General features: G+C 46.5%; 1 protein-coding gene across 1 annotated transcript in view; it reads right to left on the bottom strand.

Moving 5' to 3' along the window:
* The window catches only part of LOC311223288 (bile salt-activated lipase-like), a gene marked incomplete at its 5' end in the record, with an annotated part of 36,883 nt that overhangs the window by 384 nt on the left and 15,481 nt on the right, over positions 1-21,018 (bottom strand). The window contains 5 exons of the mRNA XM_084308081.1: positions 1,939-2,046; positions 2,386-2,583; positions 10,002-10,205; positions 10,674-10,860; positions 17,848-17,968. Coding sequence (XP_084164207.1) covers positions 1,939-2,046; positions 2,386-2,583; positions 10,002-10,205; positions 10,674-10,860; positions 17,848-17,968 — 818 coding nt within the window. The remainder of the gene's footprint in view (positions 1-1,938; positions 2,047-2,385; positions 2,584-10,001; positions 10,206-10,673; positions 10,861-17,847; positions 17,969-21,018) is intronic.

Here is a 21,018-nt window from a genome sequence, read left to right as displayed (position 1 = left end):
AGGAAACACTATGGAAACACAGGGAAATCTTGGGAAGGGATTGTTATGTTCAATTGTTGTTTTTGGTGTCTTATAAATAATCCTGTAAGGGATGGGTCGTCGGACATGACACAAAAATAAAATGTCATTCATTCATTCATTCATTCATGCATTCATTCATTCATTCATTCATTCGTTCATTCATTATTTCTTTCATTAATTCATTAATTCATTCATTCACAGGTTTACAGCATAAGGTTAGTATGGAAACACAGGTTTACACCATGATGTTACTATGGAGACACAGGTTTACGCCACAACATTACTATAGAAACACAGGTTTACACCATGACATTACTATGGAAACACAGGTTTACACCACAACATTACTATGGAAACGGAATGCATATTCAGGCATGTTGCTAGAAGCATTGTTGAAAGGAGACGAAGTAGAGGACTAGAGGAAGAGGAAGAGCTTTCCAGTGTAAACGAATTGAATGGGACCAATGTGATTGGTTGCTATGGGAGATTAAAGGGTCAGTTCACACAAAATAAAAAGGAGATATCTGCCATAGAGCATTGAGATGTCTGCCGTCCCATTAATACAATGGGATATAGAGATGATGTCTCAAAGCACCAAAGAAAACATGAAAAACGTTATATCCTAGAGCAGCCCAGTCAACTACTCTCTCTCCCTCCATATCTCCTCCCTCCCTCTCTATTTGTCCTACCCCTCTCTCATTTTGTTCTGATGTTACCAGAAGCGGCCCATCTAGTGTTGTAACCATGTTCAGAAGTCATTTTCAACTGATGAGCCAAGCTAGATGGCTTACCAGTGCTGTCTGATAATGTTCCGCAGTAGCATTAGAAGACTCGCCGATCATTTATTTTCAACCATTAGCCATATCTCTTCCAGAGCATTGATTACAGTAACAGCAATGTCACTTTCCAGAAAGCATGACATGGTTACTGAAGATAAGGCACAGACCTTGTTGTGAACAGTTTCATTAAGAACTATTATGGTGGCTGTACTTCAGTAGGATATAGTTCCCAATTAAACTGTTGACACAGAGGTTTGTGGATTATCTTGAGTAACTGTGTCATCATTTCTGAACATAACAGCTGGATTATGATAGAACACGGATACAGAGCAGACAGAACACGGATACAGAGCAGACAGAACACGGATACAGAGCTGCTGGATTATGCAGATAGAACACGGACACAGAGCAGCTGGATTATGCAGACAGAACACGGATACAGAGCAACTGGATTATGCAGACAGAACACGGATACAGAGCAGCTGGATTATGCAGACAGAACACGGATACAGAGCAACTGGATTATGCAGACAGAACACGGATACAGAGCTGCTGGATTATGCAGACAGAACACGGATACAGAGCAGCTGGATTATGCAGACAAAACACGGATACAGAGCAGCTGGATTATGCAGACAGAACACGGACACAGAGCAGCTGGATTATGCAGACAGAACACGGACACAGAGCAGCTGGATTATGCAGACAGAACACGGATACAGAGCAGCTGGCTACACAATACATTTTCCAACCAGAAGCATGTTTTGAAAAATAAAACGTTTAGAGAAGTGCATTGTTTGTGGATGTGCATGTGGTGCTGTGGATAAGACGTGGTAAACATTTATCCAGATCTCTTAAAATATATGACTGAAAGTGGGAACTGCTTCACATTTAGCGCTGATAAGTCAGTGTAGCCTTTCAACCAGTAGATCTCCATCATCCATCATCCACCCATCCATCCATCTCTCCAGCATCCATCCATCCATCAATTCATCCATCCATCAACTCATCGCTTCATCCACCCATCCATCCATCTCTCCAGCATCCATCCATCCATCAATTCATCCATCCATCAACTCATCGCTTCATCTACTCATTCATCCATCCCTCCATCCCTCCGTCCATCCCTCCATCCTACCTGACAGAGTCCATGTTGATGTTACTGTTGATGACTAGATAGGGGTTGTTAGGAAGAGTGAAGATTGGCCAGGTGGTTGGTACCTTACTGTTACCTTTACTAGGGTCTCTAGAGGAGAGAGGACAGATGAGAGAGGAGAGGAGGAGAGGAGAGGAGAGGAGAGGAGAGGAGAGGAGAGGAGAGGAGAGGAGAGGAGAGGAGAGGAGAGGAGAGGAGAGGAGAGGAGAGGAGAGGAGATTAGAGAAGAGGAGGAGGGGAAGAGAGGAGAGGACAGGAGGGTAGAGGAGAGAAGAGAGGAGAAGGAAGAGGAGAGGAGAGGAGAAATGTTAGAGGAGATGAGAGGAGAGAAGAGGAGAGGAGATGAGATGAGAGAAGATACTGTATTCATTGATGCTGTTCGTTCCTATGGTAGATTCATTAATTCATCCTATATGGATCAATATTTACCCAGTCTTGGCGAAGTTGGTCCAGTAGGAGATCATGTAGTCCGACAGGGTTCTGTGTCGAGGGAAGTAGCCCAGGGGCGTGTCGAATGGTTGACCAAATACATACTGCAACTCCTCCGCATGCTCTGCCTCCACCCATCTGGGGAACCCTGGGATACGGGTCTTCATGTCGAACAGGTAGGAGTAAGTACGGCCTCTTCTGAGGGACAAACAGAGCGGACAGGATGTGAAGAGTCAGTGGTGTCCAACCAAAACAATTATGGAAAATAATTTAAACCCCCATGCCAAGGATGCGCCTTTCAAGTGTAACTAGATGTTTACTTTTGTCTGTTCATCACAAATGATGTAACGTCCAACCAAGTTAGATGCTGCATACTAATAACATTGCATAACAAGGGGCGGGACAAAAACATAACTTCCCGTAGCTTCTCTCTGATTGATTGTATAGGTACTGAGGGTAATAGGGTTTGTAGCTTCTCTCTGATTGATTTTGTAGGTACTGAGGGTAGTATGGTTAGTAGCTTCTCTCTGATTGATTGTGTAGGTACTGAGTTTAGTAGGGTTAGTAGCTTCTGTCTGATTGTGTAGGTACTGAGGGTAGTAGGGTTAATACAATAGCTTCTGTCTGATTGTGTAGGTATTGAGGGTGCAGGGCCGCCTCAGGGGGTGTGCGAGCAGTGCGGTCGCACAGGGCCTCGCGGGAAGGGGGGCCTCGCAAAAAAAAAAAAAAAAAAAATTATTAATATTTTTTATTATTATTTTTTATTTATTTTTTTTTTTTTGCGAGGCCCCCCTTCCCGCGAGGCCCTTTTTCATCACAGACCTAAAATCTAGTTTTGCTTATATGCTTATATATTTCACATTAGACACGTTTGTAGAATGTGTCTGACTTCCTGCCTCTGCGGCTCTGCAGACTGCAGTTTTCCGGTTTCTGCGGATTTGCTGCTCTACAGATTTTAGGATAGTGTTTCCGGCCCGTCCACCGACCGCCGTAATACCAAATAGAAGAAGAAGACACACGAGGTAGATAATTCAGCGCTATTCAGAGGAGCGAGGCGAGTGGATGTCTTTTCAAAAGAAGGAGAAGAGAACTTGTGAGCAGATAAATCTGTTAGGCAGCAATACGCCGAAAGGTGTCCAGTCTGCCGGAAAGTACTCGAAGAAGAAGAAGAAGAAATTACACCGTGGGCCAAGAAAGTCTCCTTCCAACTTTACCATTGGCGCCGCGTTGATACTGCGTTATGGTGAGTCAACCTATGATTATATTCCCGCCGTGGACCTGACCTATCTCTCTTTCTCTCTCTCTGGAGCCAAACTGGTCGACTAGCTAATATAGTACTACTAGTAGCTAACGGTGTGTGCCTGGTGAGAGCACCTGGCTGTATGTAGCCGCATAGCTTGCAGAACGCAGAAGCAAGCTATGCGGCTACATACAGCCAGGTGCCTGATTGAGCTAACTGTTAGCCAGTTAGCTGTTTAGCGTCAGCTGGGAACGTTCGTTTGATGCTATCAGTTAGCCTTGAGAATAGCAGGCCCTGGCACTCTGACTACGACATCATCTTTGACAGAAGATGTAGTCGGGCCTGCACCATGACAAGGCTCTGGCCATAGCTTATTTGTCCCGACAGCGAGAGGCCTTTCGTCAACGTGGAGACCTGTGTTGCGGCCTTTCGCCCTGCGTTCCTCGTGCAGGTACGATGTCATGACATTACCCCACTCTTCCTTCCTTCCCCTCCCGAATGTTTTGTTAATAACGATGTTTTTTTCCAGGCAAAACATATGCTACTTCACAACATTTGGAGATACGACATGTGCTGTGTGTGAATGGTCGTTTGTGTAGCTTGGGTAGCGTTGGGCCGTTGGCCAAAGCTGTGTGTGGCCTGGTGTCACAGTACCTGGCTAGCCTATTTAGCTGATGTCGGCCATTGGCTCCTTGCTGCTTTGGTTTCTCTGGTATAGACCCTCTTCTTGTTGGATTTAAGTGTTGATCTTTGTCTTTTTGGATCTCTCATACATGCTCTAGTCTCTCTCTAACACACACACACATGACAAACACACATGTTCTCTCTCTCTCTCTCTCTCTCTCTTTCTAACACACACAGTCTGCCTATGGCGGCCTTTCTCGATGGCTAGGCTGTGCTCAAGGATCTTCAGTCACAGTGCTCAGGTATTCTGCCACTGTGTACTCTCTGTTTAGGGCCAAATAGCATTTCAATTTCTTTCCAATGTGCAGTGGCGGCCGCTGGGTACTTCACCACTAGGGGCGCTATACCAAATATTTTGCAAACATGTACAGTACAGTACTGTACCACGCAAGACTCATGGCAAGACGTGAGCGATTCGACTCACGCTCACGGCAATGAATCGGCTCTTATGAACGAGTCGCTCAGCTGTTACTACAACAACACACAACCAGTCAAATAAAGTATAGTCTAGACTCTAATTCACAACTTGAAACACAATATAAATAGAAAAGTTAGAAACAAAACTCGCCCGTCTCCAAACACAGGCAGATCTCTCCCTCTCTCCTTCTCTCTCTCACACACAGCGCGACGTGGAATCGATTCGTTACACAATCAGACCTATTATATACCAAGAATAACTTCAGTATGAGTACAGGGCTGTACACATATTTTGCATATTGTTAAACGAGCCAAGGCTAGCTATTAAACTATCGATATGAATCGAAAATCTGGGACCCTGATGTAAACAAGACAAACGTCTTTCTCTGGTCTGCATCCCCTTAACAATTGTGTGTATTGAGCCGTACTGTATTGTACCCATTCTGCAATCTGTTAATAAAGTTCTCATTCATTCATTCATTCAAACATAGACAATATTGAACAAGCCATAATCCACGTATTTTCAATCCGAGAGAGCTGCAGTAGTTAAATCAATGAGCCATCGATAAATAAACAATCAGCAATGTCTCGCTTCATGAATGGCCAGCAGTAGTACTGCTCCTAAAAAAACTATTTACAACCGTTCAAGTTCAAGTTCAAGTTCAAGTTCTTTAATAGTTGTCATACAGAAGTACAGAATACTTTCATACAAAATGCTTCTTACTGTTACGCTCCAGAGACTGTGCTAGACAAGATAGTATCAAATAACATAATAACATAATATAGCATGAATTTAGAAGAAGAAAATGAGGTCACAGTGTTCGGTATAGACATATGTACAATGTTCTGAGTTACCATATAATATACAATACACAATACTATGCAGTGTACTAATGTACAGTACTATCTAGTGCAAAGCAGAAATGGGATGAGGTACAATTTTAGGTACAATTTACAGTAAGGTGTACGAGTTGTAGTGCAATCCTTCATCCATAAATATAAAGTGTGGGGAGTGGGTGCTACAGTGTGTTTGTTTAAAGTGGGTGTGTGCTATAAAGTGTGTGGAGTGGGTGCTACAGTGTGTTTGTTTAAAGTGAGTGTGTGCGTGTGGATGTGTGTGCTATGTGCGTTTGGTGGTTGTTGTTGTGTAGTGTTCATTCATTGTTCGTTTAGCAGCCTGATGGCCTGGGGATAGAAGCTACTTCTGAGTCTTTCTGTGCTCGCCTTGAGACTCCGGTATCGCTTGCCTAACCGCAACCGTTAACGTTAAGCCAGTTAGCCCGCACCAGCCTAGTAGTACTACTAACGTTAGCTCCCAGAACGATAGCCAGTTAGCCCGCACCAGCCTAGTAGTACTACTAACGTTAGAGAGAGAGAGAGAGAGAGAGACTCACTGTTTAGTTGAAACGTCCAGGGCAGGAAACGTGTATAATCCGCCATATAGCTTGTTAGCCAAGTGTTAGCTCAGCTGAGCTCGTCGACGTTAGCACAACACTCAACAAGTACATTCCTTTGTCCATTTCCGCTCGAACAGACTGCAAACTACCTGGCGTTCTATCGCCATGCTCTAAGACAAACTCTAACCTTAACCAACTTTGAAAGAGTGCCTAAGCTTAACAGTCTAAAGAACTTGCAGTCACAGCACGGCACGCTCTAAGACAAACAACAGTCCTAGTACCAGGAACCAAGCTAGAAGCTAGAATTGGAACATTAGAAATTGGATTCGGCCAATCAGAGATCGTCTCTGTGAAATTCTGCCATAGAAAAAAATACTGGCGTCGGCCAATCAGAGAGCGTCTCCGCGAAATGCGGCTATGGAAATTCTCACGGAAGTTCACGCTGCTTTCTAGACCGCTTCAAATCGCGCTCGGATTCCAACATAATAGTCATATTTCAACGCACAACGCCGTATGCACTGATTGGCTGTGACGGAGACAGCGATCAAACTGTGACGCGCAGTCAGAGCGCTATCGCTTCTTGCCCGGGCGAGAAATACGAAAAAATAAAAAAAAACGTCACTTCCTGCCCATGAAAACGCTGTTTTTTTAATTTAGATAATAACGTTATATTGTGCATTGGAAATACAAACATACTTAAAATGAGTAAATATTATTCATTTTAAACATGTTTATATTATTTATAGGGCTATAAAACAAAAAACAAAAACGTTTTTTTTTTTTCTTCTCCTCTCATTCAACAGGTGGGTCGGCGCCCTAGCGCCACCAGTGGCGAGCCGCCACTGCCAATGTGTCTCTCTCTCTCTCTCTCTCTCTCTCTCTCTCTCTCTCTCTCTCTCTCTCTCTCTCTTGGATTTAAGTGTTGATCTTTGTCCTTTTGAATCTCTCATACATGCTCTAGTCTCTCTCTAACACACACACACATGACAAACACACATGTTCTCTCTCTCTCTCTCTCTCTTTCTAACACACACAGTCTGCCTATGGCGGCCTTTCTCGATGGCTAGGCTGTGCTCAAGGATCTTCAGTCACAGTGCTCAGGTATTCTGCCACTGTGTACTCTCTGTTTAGGGCCAAATAGCATTTCAATTTCTTTCCAATGTGTCTCTCTCTCTCTCTGTACACTGTATATTGACTGTAGAACGGGAGCTCTCTCTCGCTCTCTCTTTTGCTATATGTTGACTGTATCATGCCCCGCCTCGGGCAGCGCTATTATTTAAGAATATGTTGACTGTATAAAAAAAAATATATATATATATATATATATATATTTTTTTTTTTTTTTTTTTTTTTTTAACATTTGGGGGGGGGGGGGGGGGGGGGGGGGGCCTCGCGTTAAATCTCGCACAGGGCCTCGCATTTCTCCCAGGCGGCCCTGTGAGGGTGATAGGGTTAGTAGCTTCTGTCTGATTGTGTAGGTACTGAGGGTAGTAGGGTTAGTAACTTCTCTCTGATTGATTGATTGTGTAGGTACTGAGGGGGTTAGTACAATAGCTTCTGTCTGATTGTCTAGGCACTGAGGGTAGTAGGGTTAGTAGCTTCTGTCTCATTGTGTAGGTAGTGGTACTGAAGGTAGTAGGGTTAGTACAATATAGCTTCTGTCTCATTGTGTAGGTACTACTGAGGGTAGTAGGGTTAGTACAATAGCTTCTGTCTGATTGTGTAGGTACTGAGGGTAGTAGGGTTGATTTATTGATTTATTGATTGATTTATTGATTGATTGATTGATTTATTGATTGAAAATTGTATTAACAGATTGCAGAATGGGTACAATACAGTACGGCTCAATACACACAATTGTTAAGGGGATGCAGACCAGAGAAATACTTTCGTCTTGTTTACATCAGGGTCCCCCATTTTCAATTCATTGTGGCATTTATGACATACACGACATACAGATATACAGATATATATCATGACATTTATGACATACACGACATACAGTACAAATATACAGTACTGTTTAACAGAGATCCTAAAAGAAAATATATACATTCGAGGGCGAAGAAACATTAGGAGGGGGTTGGGTGGGTGGGTGGGGGTTGGACATTTACGGGGGCCAGTTTAGAATTGCAGCCTCCCGTAGGTGCTCTTTGAGGGCGGTTTTGAAGGTGGGTAGGGATTCACATTATTTTACGGCTGTTGGTAGGGCGTTCCACATTGTTGTGGCATAATTGCGAAACGTGTTTAGTCCCTTGTTTGAGCCGAATCTGGGTTGAACATGATTTGTGGAACTCCCTCTGGTGTTGTGGTCGTGGAATTCACTGATTACTGATTAGGGTTAGTAGCTTCTGTCTGATTGTGTAGGTACTGAGGGTAGTAGGGTTAGTAGCTTCTGTCTGATTGTGTAGGTACTGAGGGTAGTAGGGTTAGTAGCTTCTGTCTGATTGTGTAGGTACTGAGGGTAGTAGGGTTAGTAGCTTCTGTCTGATTGTGTAGGTACTGAGGGTAGTAGGGTTAGTAGCTTCTGTCTGATTGTGTACTAGGTACTGAGGGTAGTAGGGTTAGTAGCTTCTGTCTGATTGTGTAGGTACTGAGGGTAGTAGGGTTAGTAGCTTCTGTCTGATTGTGTAGGTACTGAGGCTAGTAGAGTTAGTACAGTAGCTTCTGTCTGATTGTGTAGGTACTGAGGGTAGTAGGGTTAGTAGCTTATGTCTGATTGTGTAGGTACTGAGGGTAGTAGGGCTTCTGTCTGGTTGTGTAGATACTGAGGGTAGTAGGGTTAGTACAGTAGCCTCTGTCTGATTGTGTAGGTACTGAGGGTAGTAGGGTTAGTACAGTAGCTTCTGTCTGATTGTGTAGGTACTGAAGACTTTTCAGACACGACCCTGGTCTTACACAAAGTGCCATGCCTGTGAGCCACCACTAGGGGCATAGTGGCTAAACGTGAGTGAGTGAGTGAGTGAGTGAGTGAGTGAGTTTGTTTAACCTTTATTTACCCAGGGTAGGTTCGCTGAGCACAGATGCTCTTTATCAGCTATGCCCTGCTTCACATTCACACAGTTCCATTCACACCTGGGAGCTGCCCAGTACAACCACAGTCTGACACCATTGGCCACTGAGCAACTCCACTGGAGCAGTTGGTGGTTAAGTGCCTTGCTCAAGGGCACTTCAGCGGCAGATTTTTCCTGCCGGTCCCGGGGATCGAACCGGCGACCTTCCGGTCACAAACCCGCTTCTCTAACCATTAGGCCACCGCTGCCCAACACAAAGTGCCATGCCTGTAAGCCACCACTAGGGGCATAGTGGCTAAACGTGAGTGAGTGAGTGAGTGAGTGAGTGAGTGAGTGAGTGAGTGAGTGAGTGAGTGAGTGAGTGAGTGAGTGAGTGAGTGAGTGAGTGAGTGAGTGAGTGAGTGAGTGAGTGAGGCAGTGAGTGAGTGAGTGAGTGAGGCAGTGAGTGAGTGAGTGAGTGAGTGAGTGAGTGAGTGAGGCAGTGAGTGAGTGAGTGAGTGAGTGAGTGAGTGAGTGAGTGAGTGAGTGAGTGAGTGAGTGAGTGAGTGAGTGAGGCAGTGAGTGAGTGAGTGAGTGAGTGAGTGAGTGAGTGAGTGAGTGAGTGAGTGAGTGAGTGAGTGAGTGAGTGAGTGAGTGAGGCAGTGAGGAAGTGAGTGAGTGAGTGAGTGAGTGAGTGAGTGAGTGAGTGAGTGAGTGAGTGAGTGAGTGAGTGAGTGAGTGAGTGAGTGAGTGAGTGAGTGATTGAGTGAGTGAGTGAGTGAGTGAGTGAGTGAGTGAGTGAGTGAGTGAGTGAGTGACAGTTCTATGAGTTGCTTCACATCTAAAAGTACAAGCTCTTCGTCATCCAACGCGATCTGAACCGACCTGGCATGTTGGGCATGGAGGTGGAGAGTGGTCTGAGTTGGAACCAGGAACAGGAAGTCAGTCTCGATGTCAACGACTGTCTTCTTGATGTCGACCAGTGCCGGTGTGGAGTCCCAGTGGGCAGAGTAAGTGTCGAAGGCTGATTGTACCGCTGCTGGGCCCTTCTCTTTGGTCAGGCCTTTCAGTAGACGTATCACATCCTCACTAGAGGAGAGAATATAATAGAATATAATAGAATACAGAAAGAGTAGTGAGTGTGTTTCCATCTGTGTGTGCATATACTGTGTGTATTTCACTTGGTGTGTGTGTGTGTGTGTGTGTGTGTGTGTGTGTGTGTGTGTGTGTGTGTGTGTGTGTGTGTGTGTGTGTGTGTGTGTGTGTGTGTGTGTGTGTGTGTGTGTGTGTGTGTGTGTGTGTGTGTGTGTGTGTGTGTGTGTGTGTGTGTGTGTGTGTGCGCGTGTGCTCTCCTCATCTGTCCTTGTGAGGACCATGTGTCCCCACAAAGGTAGAAAGATGAGATACATCTGTTAAATTGAGGATAGTCCTCATTTGAAATAGGCCATTTTAGGGTTAGGGAATGAATGTGGCCAATGCAATATAGTTACAGTAATATTGTTCACAAGTATAGAAACCCAATAATATGCGTGTGTGTGTGTGTGTGTTTGTGCTCACGCGGTGGTGGGGGCGTTTCTCTTGTTGATTGAAGCGACGTCCACGCCAGCGAAAAAATGACCATCCATACTGTTGACTCCGCCCATGAAGTCTACATCTGCTGCATTATCAAACAGCATGCTGGGATGATCTGGGAGGAAGTCTCCATCGACCACTGGAGAATACTCTATCAGATTCATTACTGGACCTGGAGAGAGAGGGGGGGTATGGAGGGAGGGAGGGAGGGAGGGAGGGAGGGAGGGAGGGAGGGAGGGAGGGAGGGAGGGAGGGAGGGAGGGAGGGAGGGAGGGAGGGAAGAGAGAGAGTAGTTGACAGTGCTCTAGGATATAATAGCCATCTCCCAGTAGAGAATGTTCTAACCGGAACAGAACTGGATCTCTTAATAAAGAATGTTCTCTACAGGACTGTCTGGATCTCCTAGTAGAGAATGTTCTACAGGACTGGATCTCCTAGTAGAGTGGTAGAGAGGTGGATGGATGGATAGAAAGAGAGAAGAAGTGACTGGGGTACAGCATGGATGATGGATGGATGGAGGGAGAGAGAGATATAGAGAGACAGTCCCATGTAGTTGAAGAGGGAGAGAGAGAGAGAACTGAGGTCTGAAAAGCGTGTTCATCTAAACACTTAATAATAATATTAATAATAATAATAAACTTTATTTGTATAGCACCTTTCATTGAATCACCCATCAAGAATTGCAGCCCAAAGAGCTTCACAGCCGTAAAATAGAGCATAAAATAGACGGAAAGAAAGTAGTTCAGAAAATTAGAAAAAGGGTAAAACACTTTGTTGTCTTTTGGATCTCCTCTGCTCTAATTTACAATATAATAATCACAGTGTGGATGTAATGAGTCTCATTTACAATATAATAATCACAGTGTGGATGTAATGAGTCTAATTTACAATATAATAATCACAGTGTGGATGTAATGAGTCTCATTTACAATATAATAATTACAGTGTGGATGTAATGAGTCTAATTTACAATATAATAATCACAGTGTGGATGTAATGAGTCTAATTTACAATATAATAATCACAGTGTGGATGTAATGAGTCTCATTTACAATATAATAATCACAGTGTGGATGTAATGAGTCTCATTTACAATATAATAATCACAGTGTGGATGTAATGAGTCTAATTTACAATATAATAATCACAGTGTGGATGTAATGAGTCTCATTTACAATATAATAATTACAGTGTGGATGTAATGAGTCTAATTTACAATATAATAATCACAGTGTGGATGTAATGAGTCTAATTTACAATATAATAATCACAGTGTGGATGTAATGAGTCTCATTTACAATATAATAATCACAGTGTGGATGTAATGAGTCTCATTTACAATATAATAATCACAGTGTGGATGTAATGCGTGTAAAGTGGCAGAATATATTAAAAGGCTAAGGTGAAGAGATACGTTTTTAGAGCACAAAGTGGCCGAAGGCATTAAATAGCAGCATTACAAAACAGTAAAATTGCTTTAATTTACAAATACAATAATCACAATAAAGCAGGCATTCAGTGTACGGTTCCTGGTCTGAGGGAGTCGATCAGTGGCAGTGTTGTAGTACTCGAGTCCAGGACTCGTGACTCAACTTGGACTTGAGCACTGATGACTCAGACTTGGACTTGGACTCGAGCATTGACTGCATTCAGACTTGGAAGATGCAGCTAAGGACTCTGACTTGTTAATTGATAAATCCAGTTATTTATTTATTTAAAAACATTGTAATAGGCCATAATCATTTGGCATAAGATATTGATGGCTAGTGCATTTGTTTGGCTATTGTGTCACAAAGTAAATAAACTCTTGAAATGATGACCGCTGTGTCATTTATATTTAATGTAGACCTTGTTTTATTTGTATGTCAGCTCATTGACTGCCAGAGTGGAGTGGACTTAACCTTGATGACTTGGACTTGGACTCTGACTCGGACTAGGGTAATGGGGAATTTGGTGACTCGGACATGGACTCGGCCTCGAACACTGGGGACTCGAGACTCGAACACTGGGGTCTCGAGACTCGAACACTGGGGACTCGAGACTCGAACACTGGGGACTCGAGACTCGAACACTGGGGACTTGAGACTCGAACACTGGGGACTCGAGACTCGAACACTGGGGACTCGAGACTCAAACACTGGGGACTCGAGACTCAAACACTGGGGTCTCGAGACTCAAACACTGGGGACTCGAGACTCGAACATTGGGGACTCGAGACTCAAACACTGGGGACTCGAGACTCGAACACTGGGGACTTGAGACTCGAACACTGGGGACTCGAGACTCAAACACTGGGGTCTCGAGACTCGAACACTGGGGACTCGAGACTCGAACACTGGGGACTCGAGACTCGAACACTGGGGACTTGAGACTCGAACACTGGGGACTCGAGACTCGAACACTGGGGTCTCGAGACTCGAACACTGGGGACTCGAGACTCGAACACTGGGGACTCGAGACACAAACACTGGGGACTCGAGACTCGAACACTGGGGACTCGAGACTCCAACACTGGGGACTCGAGACTCCAACACTGGGGACTCGAGACTCCAACACTGGGGACTCGAGACTCAAACACTGGGGACTCGAGACTCGAACACTGGGGACTCGAGACTCGAACACTGGGGTCTCGAGACTCGAACACTGGGGACTCGAGACTCGAACACTGGGGACTCGAGACACAAACACTGGGGACTCGAGACTCGAACACTGGGGACTCGAGACTCCAACACTGGGGACTCGAGACTCCAACACTGGGGACTCGAGACTCCAACACTGGGGACTCGAGACTCGAACACTGGGGAATCGAGACTCAAACACTGGGGACTCGAGACTCGAACACTGGGGAATCGAGACTCAAACACTGGGGACTCAAGACTCAAACACTGGGGACTCGAGACTCGAACACTGGGGACTCGAGACTCGAACACTGGGGTCTCGAGACTCGAACACTGGGGACTCGAGACTCAAACACTGGGGACTCGAGACTCAAACACTGGGGACTCGAGACTCAAACACTGGGGACTCGAGACTCAAACACTGGGGACTCGAGACTCGAACACTGGGGACTCGAGACTCGAACACTGGGGTCTCGAGACTCGAACACTGGGGTCCCGAGACTCGAACACTGGGGACTCGAGACTCGAACACTGGGGTCTCGAGACTCGAACACTGGGGACTCGAGACTCGAACACTGGGGACTCGAGACTCGAACACTGGGGACTCGAGACTCAAACACTGGGGACTCGAGACTCGAACACTGGGGACTCGAGACTCCAACACTGGGGACTCGAGACTCGAACACTGGGGACTCGAGACTCAAACACTGGGAACTCGAGACTCGAACACTGGGGACTCGAGACTCGAACACTGGGGACTCGAGACTCCAACACTGGGGACTCGAGACTCCAACACTGGGGACTCGAGACTCCAACACTGGGGACTCGAGACTCAAACACTGGGGACTCGAGACTCCAACACTGGGGACTCGAGACTCCAACACTGGGGACTCGAGACTCCAACACTGGGGACTCAAGACTCAAACACTGGGGACTCAAGACTCCAACACTGGGGACTCGAGACTCCAACACTGGGGACTCGAGACTCAAACACTGGGGACTCGAGACTCGAACACTGGGGTCTCGAGACTCAAACACTGGGGACTCAAGACTCAAACACTGGGGACTCGAGACTCAAACACTGGGGACTCGAGACTCAAACACTGGGGACTCAAGACTCAAACACTGGGGACTCGAGACTCAAACACTGGGGACTCGAGACTCGAACACTGGGGACTTGAGACTTGAACACTGGGGACTCGAGACTCGAACACTGGGGTCTCGAGACTCGAACACTGGGGTCTCGAGACTCGAACACTGGGGACTCGAGACTCGAACACTGGGGACTCGAGACTCAAACACTGGGGACTCGAGACTCAAACACTGGGGACTCGAGACTCGAACACTGGGGACTCGAGACTCCAACACTGGGGACTCGAGACTCCAACACTGGGGACTCGAGACTCCAACACTGGGGACTCGAGACTCAAACACTGGGGACTCGAGACTCGAACACTGGGGACTCGAGACTCGAACACTGGGGTCTCGAGACTCGAACACTGGGGACTCGAGACTCGAACACTGGGGACTCGAGACACAAACACTGGGGACTCGAGACTCGAACACTGGGGACTCGAGACTCCAACACTGGGGACTCGAGACTCCAACACTGGGGACTCGAGACTCCAACACTGGGGACTCGAGACTCGAACACTGGGGAATCGAGACTCAAACACTGGGGACTCGAGACTCGAACACTGGGGACTCGAGACTTAAACACTGGGGACTCGAGACTCGAACACTGGGGAATCGAGACTCAAACACTGGGGACTCAAGACTCAAACACTGGGGACTCGAGACTCGAACACTGGGGACTCGAGACTCGAACACTGGGGACTCGAGACTCGAACACTGGGGTCTCGAGACTCGAACACTGGGGTCCCGAGACTCGAACACTGGGGACTCGAGACTCGAACACTGGGGTCTCGAGACTCGAACACTGGGGACTCGAGACTCGAACACTGGGGACTCGAGACTCGAACACTGGGGACTCGAGACTCAAACACTGGGGACTCGAGACTCGAACACTGGGGACTCGAGACTCCAACACTGGGGACTCGAGACTCGAACACTGGGGACTCGAGACTCAAACACTGGGGACTCGAGACTCGAACACTGGGGACTCGAGACTCCAACACTGGGGACTCGAGACTCCAACACTGGGGACTCGAGACTCAAACACTGGGGACTCGAGACTCGAACACTGGGGACTCGAGACTCGAACACTGGGGACTCGAGACTCGAACACTGGGGACTCGAGACTCGAACACTGGGGACTCGAGACTCAAACACTGGGGACTCGAGACTCGAACACTGGGGACTCGAGACTCCAACACTGGGGACTCGAGACTCCAACACTGGGGACTCGAGACTCAAACACTGGGGACTCGAGACTCCAACACTGGGGACTCGAGACTCCAACACTGGGGACTCGAGACTCCAACACTGGGGACTCGAGACTCAAACACTGGGGACTCGAGACTCGAACACTGGGGACTCGAGACTCGAACACTGGGGTCTCGAGACTCGAACACTGGGGACTCGAGACTCGAACACTGGGGACTCGAGACACAAACACTGGGGACTCGAGACTCGAACACTGGGGACTCGAGACTCCAACACTGGGGACTCGAGACTCCAACACTGGGGACTCGAGACTCCAACACTGGGGACTCGAGACTCGAACACTGGGGAATCGAGACTCAAACACTGGGGACTCGAGACTCGAACACTGGGGACTCGAGACTTAAACACTGGGGACTCGAAACTCGAACACTGGGGAATCGAGACTCAAACACTGGGGACTCAAGACTCAAACACTGGGGACTCGAGACTCGAACACTGGGGACTCGAGACTCGAACACTGGGGTCTCGAGACTCGAACACTGGGGACTCGAGACTCAAACACTGGGGACTCGAGACTCAAACACTGGGGACTCGAGACTCAAACACTGGGGACTCGAGACTCAAACACTGGGGACTCGAGACTCGAACACTGGGGACTCGAGACTCGAACACTGGGGTCTCGAGACTCGAACACTGGGGTCCCGAGACTCGAACACTGGGGACTCGAGACTCGAACACTGGGGTCTCGAGACTCGAACACTGGGGACTCGAGACTCGAACACTGGGGACTCGAGACTCGAACACTGGGGACTCGAGACTCAAACACTGGGGACTCGAGACTCGAACACTGGGGACTCGAGACTCCAACACTGGGGACTCGAGACTCGAACACTGGGGACTCGAGACTCAAACACTGGGGACTCGAGACTCGAACACTGGGGACTCGAGACTCGAACACTGGGGACTCGAGACTCCAACACTGGGGACTCGAGACTCCAACACTGGGGACTCGAGACTCCAACACTGGGGACTCGAGACTCAAACACTGGGGACTCAAGACTCCAACACTGGGGACTCGAGACTCCAACACTGGGGACTCGAGACTCCAACACTGGGGACTCAAGACTCAAACACTGGGGACTCAAGACTCCAACACTGGGGACTCGAGACTCCAACACTGGGGACTCGAGACTCAAACACTGGGGACTCGAGACTCGAACACTGGGGTCTCGAGACTCAAACACTGGGGACTCAAGACTCAAACACTGGGGACTCGAGACTCAAACACTGGGGACTCGAGACTCAAACACTGGGGACTCAAGACTCAAACACTGGGGACTCGAGACTCAAACACTGGGGACTCGAGACTCGAACACTGGGGACTTGAGACTTGAACACTGGGGACTCGAGACTCGAACACTGGGGTCTCGAGACTCGAACACTGGGGTCTCGAGACTCGAACACTGGGGACTCGAGACTCGAACACTGGGGACTCGAGACTCAAACACTGGGGACTCGAGACTCGAACACTGGGGACTCGAGACTCAAACACTGGGGACTCGAGACTCGAACACTGGGGACTCGAGACTCAAACACTGGGGACTCGAGACTCGAACACTGGGGACTCGAGACTCGAACACTGGGGACTCGAGACTCAAACACTGGGGACTCGAGACTCGAACACTGGGGACTCGAGACTCAAACACTGGGGACTCGAGACTCGAACACTGGGGACTCGAGACTCGAACACTGGGGACTCGAGACTCAAACACTGGGGACTCGAGACTCGAACACTGGGGACTCGAGACTCCAACACTGGGGACTCGAGACTCCAACACTGGGGACTCGAGACTCAAACACTGGGGACTCGAGACTCAAACACTGGGGACTCAAGACTCAAACACTGGGGACTCGAGACTCAAACACTGGGGACTCGAGACTCAAACACTGGGGACTCAAGACTCAAACACTGGGGACTCGAGACTCAAACACTGGGGACTCGAGACTCGAACACTGGGGACTTGAGACTCGAACACTGGGGACTCGAGACTCAAACACTGGGGACTCGAGACTCAAACACTGGGGACTCAAGACTCGAACACTGGGGACTCGAGACTCGAACACTGGGGACTCGAGACTTGACCTCGAGATTTAGTGACTCGACTACAACACTGGTTGGAGGACTGGATTGCTACCTCCGAAGATCCCCAGGATGTTGATCTTCCCGGCCATGGTGACGCCGACGGGGTCAGACATCCTCATACACAGCAGCATCTTCACCTCGTCGATGACCGGGCAGCCCAGCTTCCGCGCGATCTGGAGACACACAGGAAGGTCAGTGCGGTTCTATATTCTATATTACTCTTTATTACAGGTTCTAAACTGTCAGGTTTTTAAAACTGTGTGGGGGACCGAGGCCTAGAACTGCGCCCTGAGAGTAGGGTGACCAGGTGTCCCCCTTTTGGTTGTACTGTCCCACCATTTGACCAAATGTCCCGCGTCCCTCATATTGAGAGGATGTCCCTCTTTTCGAAGCCAAAAAAAAACATGCGTCTAAAAACCCCTCCCTACAGACAGTAAACGTAGCAACCCGCCTCTTGTCCACACACATTGCTCTGATTGGTTATAGTACTTTAGCGCGCTGCTTGCCTGCTTGTGACGTGACTGAGACTGAGTCGTGACGCTACCTCATATCGCAGATCTGATTGGTTATAGTAATTTAGCGCACTGCTCTGCTCGTGAGAGTTGAACTTGTGACGCTACCTCATATCGCAAATCTGATTGGTAAAAAAAAACACAACAACATTACAAGCGAACTAGTTCAAGATGGAAAGCAGTAAAAAGAAACGGACCTGCAGTTACAACCAAGACTGGCAAACGACACATGACTGGGTGAGGCAGATGGCAGGCAATCCGCAGCAGGCTTTCTGTGTTTTGTGTCATAGTTCGTTGAGGAGAATACGACTTGAAGGCCACAGTGGACGTGAGTCTCACTTGAAAGTGGCTCACCAAAAAGAAACATCCAGATCTATGGATAAGTTTCTTTTTAAACCAAACAATGATAGCCAGACGGACAAGGTCACTGCAGCTGAGATAACAAGTGTCTATCACACAGTTAGGGTGACCAGATGCAAACACAAGACATTCCTGTCAAGTGATGACGTTTGAATATTTAAAACAGATGTTAGGTGGTATTCAATTTGTATTTATTTTGATTTAACCTTTGATTTAAATCTATTCAGTGAAGACCATGGCAGTTATTCTAATAAAAAAAATTACATTATCTATCTGTCCCACTTTGTCCCACCAAAATCTTACTGTTGTCCCACTTTGTCCCACCAAAATCTTACTGTTGTCCCACTTTTGGACTTTTTGCATCTGGTCACCCTACCTGAGAGGGAGGTTTGCCCTGAGAGGGAGGTTTGCCCTGAGAGGGAGGTTCAAATGGTCAAATTGGGTATCAAACAGGAGGGAAGACTGTCAGGTTTGAAACTGTGGATACCAAACAGAGAGAAGGTAAAGACGACTTTAAACTGTTAAACAGTAATCCGGAACTATTTTATTTACTGTAAAAAAAACTGTGATTTTACGTCTGCACTTTATGTGCTAATTTTCTCTATTCTATTCTACTATTTTATTGCACTGCACTATTGCACTATTTTACTCTGTCTATTCTATCTTACTCTTTTTTATTATTGTCTATTTTTAAAACTGAATCAAACCATAAACAAGGTGGCCTATTGGGATGTTCCTAATGTGAAAAACTGTGATTTTATATGTCTGCACTTTATGTGCTCATTTTATGCCTGTCTTTTTTCAATTGTGAAGCGCTTTGAGCTGCAATTTTTGTATGAAAGGTGCTATACAAATAAGGTTTATTATTATTATTATTATTATTATTATTATTATTATTACGGTGGCCATCTTGTAGGGCTGTCAGTCATCCCTAAGAATAACCCTTCTGACTATGAATAGCCTGAAATGAGGCAAAGGAAACAATCGTTAGGCCTTAGCTTGTGTTCCTTTGTAACACCTATTTATTATGGATGGGGGGGGGGGGGCAATTAACTCTTTCTCTGCCATGCTGGGAACGGGATCTGACTATGTGCTGCCACGCATTAAACCAATGGAATCGCTCACCTTGTTTGCAGGGCTATAACTATTTAAATATTATAGCTATATATGCAATACTATGGCCCATTTGACATCGAGTATCTATCATTCAAGATGTGAAAAAGGAATATTTTTTCCATCCATACATTATTGTTTTATACCGTGGTGAATATAAGTATGTTTTTACAGTGGTCTGGGGTAATTCCTGGAAGGCTAGTAATGGCCCGCGACGCATATTATACTTAATCCATTGGCATTTCGTCCCTATACACGCTACAATAAAGAATTCGAATGCATATGATCGGTATATTATGTTCCATCATGCATGCATGAAAGGGGGGGGGGGGTCGTTTATGATTAATTGATTGTCAATAATGGCATTCGTTAGTACAACAGCATACGTTGATCAGGTCGAAGGCTATGACAACAATGGACAACCAAGCTGAAATTGACGTTAAATTGCTCTTACCTGTGGCCAATGATAATCCAAAAAGAATATTCCAATTATTTGATTGCCATCTGCTAGATCGTATGTCCATTTGGCCCACGCCATAACCCCCCACAGTATAATGAATCTGGCGTCAGATTGACGATTCAATGCGATCGAGTGAAGATCTTGATCCACGTTACAAGATAACTCCGCCCGGATGACTTTCAGTGACGGACAGCCCCATACACATCGGCCGCATACCACCAGGCGGCGGTATCGGACCGTTGCGATCTCAGACACATTGCCACATAGTCCCACAGCATACCAGGATGAATTATGAATGGAAATAGCGAATAAAAGAAATAACAATCCAATAACGAGTATACTCGTTGTTGGCGTTATTCGATTGGCCGGCTATAACGAGTAAACTCGTTGTTGGCAGCCATTGAGTTAACGCAGCAATATATCACAATATTTTGCGTGCCGATATTATATTGAAACACTGATACACAAGTATTGTTTTTTTTTGCTTGACAATCCCATGAGTGAGGAAACAGACTGCAAACGTCATCCTATTAGATCAGGGCTATTCAACTGACGGCTATTCAACTGATTCTGACCGGCCCGCAAACGATTACATGATAATTAGAAGAAAAAAAATTAATTTATTTTTTATTTATTTTTTTTACTTTTTTCTTTTCATGGCAACATTCACACGCACAATTGAGCAAAAGGCCGCCAATTAATGACAGATTTCATTGATAAATTGAGGGAAAACTTTGCAAGTCGATTTGATGAATTTGACATGCCCAGAGAATTGATG

Source organism: Notolepis coatsorum (genome assembly GCF_963971535.1).
Source record: "Notolepis coatsorum genome assembly, chromosome: 2".
NCBI classification, from domain to species: Eukaryota; Metazoa; Chordata; class Actinopteri; order Aulopiformes; family Paralepididae; genus Notolepis; species Notolepis coatsorum.
This window is presented reverse-complemented; position numbering and strand designations above follow the sequence as displayed.